Genomic DNA, 3680 nt, shown 5'->3' on the forward strand with positions numbered 1-3680 from the left:
ACAAACACCAAGAATTCCAATGTCAAAAACATTGCTTGTCTCCACCTCACCCCAGTTCCATTGCTCCTGAAACCCCTGACCCGTGTCGGTGTTGCCTTAAACTTGATGAATCTGAAACAGAACCCTTGATTCCGTGACTGACCCAGCTCTGCGAGCTTTCTGTTTTTCCTGCACAATTACCCCCGTTCCCTTTGTGGTGCAGCTTTCTACAGTTTCCATCAGTTAAAAACACTCTTCTTTTATTATCTCCACCAAAATGAACAACTTGCCATTTTCCCAAATTATACTCCATCCGACAACTTGTTGCCCCCTTCTCTTGTGCATCTGTCTCTCTTCACAATCCTCTTAGAACTTTACAGTTATTCCTTTTCTGACAGATTCCCCCCTCCACCCCACCTCATTCTTCTAAATATTTACTGGGAGTCCTGGGCGGTGGAAAGCATGCAGAGTTCCTCTGTTTTTAGTGATACTCTATGGAGTGACTTGGAGGATCTTGCTGCCCATTGGTCAGAATGGAGACAACTCGCCTATCAAGCTGCATGAGCCTTTCACACCCCATGTCTTATTGATGAGTCACAGCGGTAGCACGGAAGGAAAGAAAAGGAAGCAAATCTTGCTCTCCACAACTCACTGACTCTTGGAACATTCTGTCCCATGTGTGAAAGATCTGCCCTGTTCAGTCACATGAAGTCCCAAGGTGAAAACTCATAGAAACCCACATAGATTTCCCTCTGAACTGACTGCTGGTCTCCACAAGCGGTAATGTGTACAGTCATCCTGGGCCAGGAGGAGGGGATGGTGAGAGTTTCTAACGTGAACTGACAGTGACGGATTTTATAAAATTGTATTACAGGCAGATATTCAGATCGGAATCTCAGTAATTGTAACACCAAACTCTGACAGAATTACTCAATTCATCAGGACCTCGATATTCACATTTTGTGTGAGTATTGTGTTCCAGCTCAATCTCACTTGCTGCATAAAAGTTCTCCTTTGAATCATGCCATTCTCTCAATAGATCTCCCCAAACCTACAATGTGTCCTATAATCCTTGGATATTGAGCAGCTGGGTGTAAGGTTTATAATTATAACGTGTACCTTTTGTAAACCCCTCTGTCACAGCGCACCCGCAATTTCCTTTGCTACAAGGAGAACAATCTGTTTCCCCAAACCCCTGATTCCCCAGTGTCTGTTTGCTCTCGATAAGGCACACATCAGGATTGTGTTGGTACATTATCCACTTGCCTGCATCAGTGTAGACCCAAGCAAAACTAAAGAAAGTGAACATCCTCCAGGACAAAGCATTGTGCCTGAGTGATGCCCCATCCACTACATTCAACATTCCCTCTCTCCACCCCCGAGATACAGTGGCATCAATATGTAAAAGGTAAAGACAGCATTGCCCTACCAGACCATAGGGATGCTCTCTCATCAGGCAGAGATGTCTGGTGATTTAACCTGAAGGTTAGCACAGCCCAGGCAAGGGGAGAGGGAGAGAAGGGGAGTCCATCTGTTGTAGATCGATATTCTCTATGTATCTGCAACACCAATATCATAAAAATGAATAGTGTAAAAAAATCCAAAACACACTACTAAAATCTCCCATTCCTTGAATCATCCTGGTAAATCTCCTGTGCCCCCTCTCAGGGACCCTGCCATCCTTCCCAATGTGTTGGTGATCTCTGGTTTGCACACACCCAGCTGCTCTGTGTTCCTGTGGGTGATGTCATCGTAGAACAACAGTTGGTGTAAACCTCACTCTCTGTAAGGATGGGAGACACAGAAATCCCAATTGTTGCATTTAAGACATATTTAGGTGCCCGCTTTTGATACAATGACCGATGATGCAAATGACTATGTATTTGAAAATGGATTAGGATAGCTCGGTGGTAGTTTTTCTTACTGTCACAGACTCAATGGCCCACAGACCCTTTTTCTGTGCTGTAAACCTCAAGACACTTAGTATAGGAATATGACAGGCCACCTTTGAAACCAGGTCAGAAAAGGTGTTATTAGAATAGAATACACATGATTGGTCAATGTGTTTGGGAGGAAAGAGAGCCGGTGAGGTTTAGGAGGAAATTCTGGAGCTCAGCACAGGAATCTGAAAAGGCCGTCATCAAGTGAGAAATAAAAATGGGGTGTCCTGAAGGTTGTAGTCAAAGAAAGGGACATGTAGCAGAGCTTTGAGTGACTAGAGGGGATTAGAGTTAGGGAGGGTTCTAAGGCTAGAGATGAATTGTTAGAGATAAGGAAGATTTGTGAGGCTGGGTGAGGGTCAGGTGATAGGGGAAGATTAGATTAGATTACTTACAGTGTGGAAACAGGCCCGTCAGCCCAACAAGTCCACACCGCCCCACCGAAGCGCAACCCACATATACCCCTACATTTACCCCTTACCTAACACTACGGGCAATTTAGCATGGCCAATTCACCTGACCTGCACATCTTTGGACTGTGGGAGGAAACCGGAGCACCCAGAGAAAACCCACGCAGACACGGGGAGAACGTGCAAACTCCACACAGTCATCTGAGGCGGGAATTGAACCCGGGTCTCTAGCACTGTGAGGCAGCAGTGCTAACCACTGTGCCACCGTTCCGCCCACAAGTCTGGAAGAGGAAAGGGCAGTGGGAAAGGTCGCGCCAAGGCGAAGTCTCGGTCGTCCCAGGCTGGCCTGCAGTTCCCGGTGGGCCGTGTTCACAGGCTCCTGAGAAACGGTAACTATGCTGAGCGTGTGGGTGCCGGAACGCCAGTCTATCTGGCTGCGGTGCTGGAGTATCTGACGGCTGAAATCCTGGAGCTGGCCAGCAATGCGGCCCGGGACAACAAGAAGACCCGCATCACCCCCAGGCACCTGCAGCTGGCCGTGCACAACGACGAGGACCTCAACAAGCTGCTGGGAGGGATGACCATCGCTCAGGGCGGGGTGCTGCCTAATATCCAGGCCGTGCTGCTGCCCAAGAAAACCGCCACTGGGGGCGCCGCTAAAAAGTGAAGAGACCATTATTGGAAAGATGTGAAGAGGGTAGAACATACAAATAGCAAGAATTAGAGTCGTAATGTTATATAGCACAGAAACAGACCCTGTAGTCCAAACCATCCATGTCAACCATAATTCCAAACTGAGTTAATCTCACCTGCCTCCCCTTGGTCTACATGTATCCAAACATTTCCGATTATGTACCTGTCCAAATGACTTTCTCGTAGAATCCCTATGGTGTGGAAACTGGCCATTTAGAGTCAGAGTCATTGAGATGTACAGCATGGAAACAGACTCTTCGGTCTAACCCACCCATGCTGACCAGATATCCCAACCCAATCTAGTTCCACCTGCCAGCACCCGGTCCATATCCCTCCACACCCTTCTTATTCATATATTCATCCAAATGCCTCTTAAATGTTGCAATTGTACCATCCTCCACCATATCGTCTGACAGCTCATTCCATGCACATACCACCCTCTGCGTGAAAATGTTTCCCCTTCGGTCTATTTTATATCTTTTCCATGTCACCCTAAACCTATGCCCTCTCGTTCTGGACTAGTTGCTGGAAGACGGGTGTCATTATTTGAGAAAGGTGGTAAGGAAAAGCCAGTGAACTATAGACCGATGAGCCTGAAATCAGTAGAAGGCAAGTTGTTGGAAGGATTATAAGGGATTGGATTTACATGTAATTGGAA

At 46.9% G+C, this 3680-nt stretch overlaps 1 protein-coding gene across 1 annotated transcript; it reads left to right on the forward strand.

The window, feature by feature from the left end:
- Nucleotides 1-762: 762 nt before the first annotated feature.
- LOC122546780 (histone H2A-like) lies at nucleotides 763-2996 on the forward strand. Its single transcript, XM_043685415.1, has 2 exons — nucleotides 763-798; nucleotides 2610-2996. Exons 1-2 carry the CDS (start codon nucleotides 763-765, stop codon nucleotides 2994-2996), a joined length of 423 nt encoding a protein of 140 aa, XP_043541350.1.
- The last annotated feature ends 684 nt before the right edge of the window (nucleotides 2997-3680 follow it).

This window comes from Chiloscyllium plagiosum, unplaced genomic scaffold, assembly GCF_004010195.1.
Source record: "Chiloscyllium plagiosum isolate BGI_BamShark_2017 unplaced genomic scaffold, ASM401019v2 scaf_7439, whole genome shotgun sequence".
NCBI lineage: Eukaryota > Metazoa > Chordata > Chondrichthyes > Orectolobiformes > Hemiscylliidae > Chiloscyllium > Chiloscyllium plagiosum.

What these genes read in the sequence shown, in the direction of transcription:
- LOC122546780 (XM_043685415.1), top strand. Translation starts at nt 763, where the DNA reads ATGTGTACAGTCATCCTGGGCCAGGAGGAGGGGATG. An exon ending in TGGGCCAGGAGGAGGGGATG is followed by an intron (nt 799 to 2,609) that starts GTGAGAGTTTCT and finishes TCCGCCCACAAG; the next exon opens with TCTGGAAGAGGAAAGGGCAG.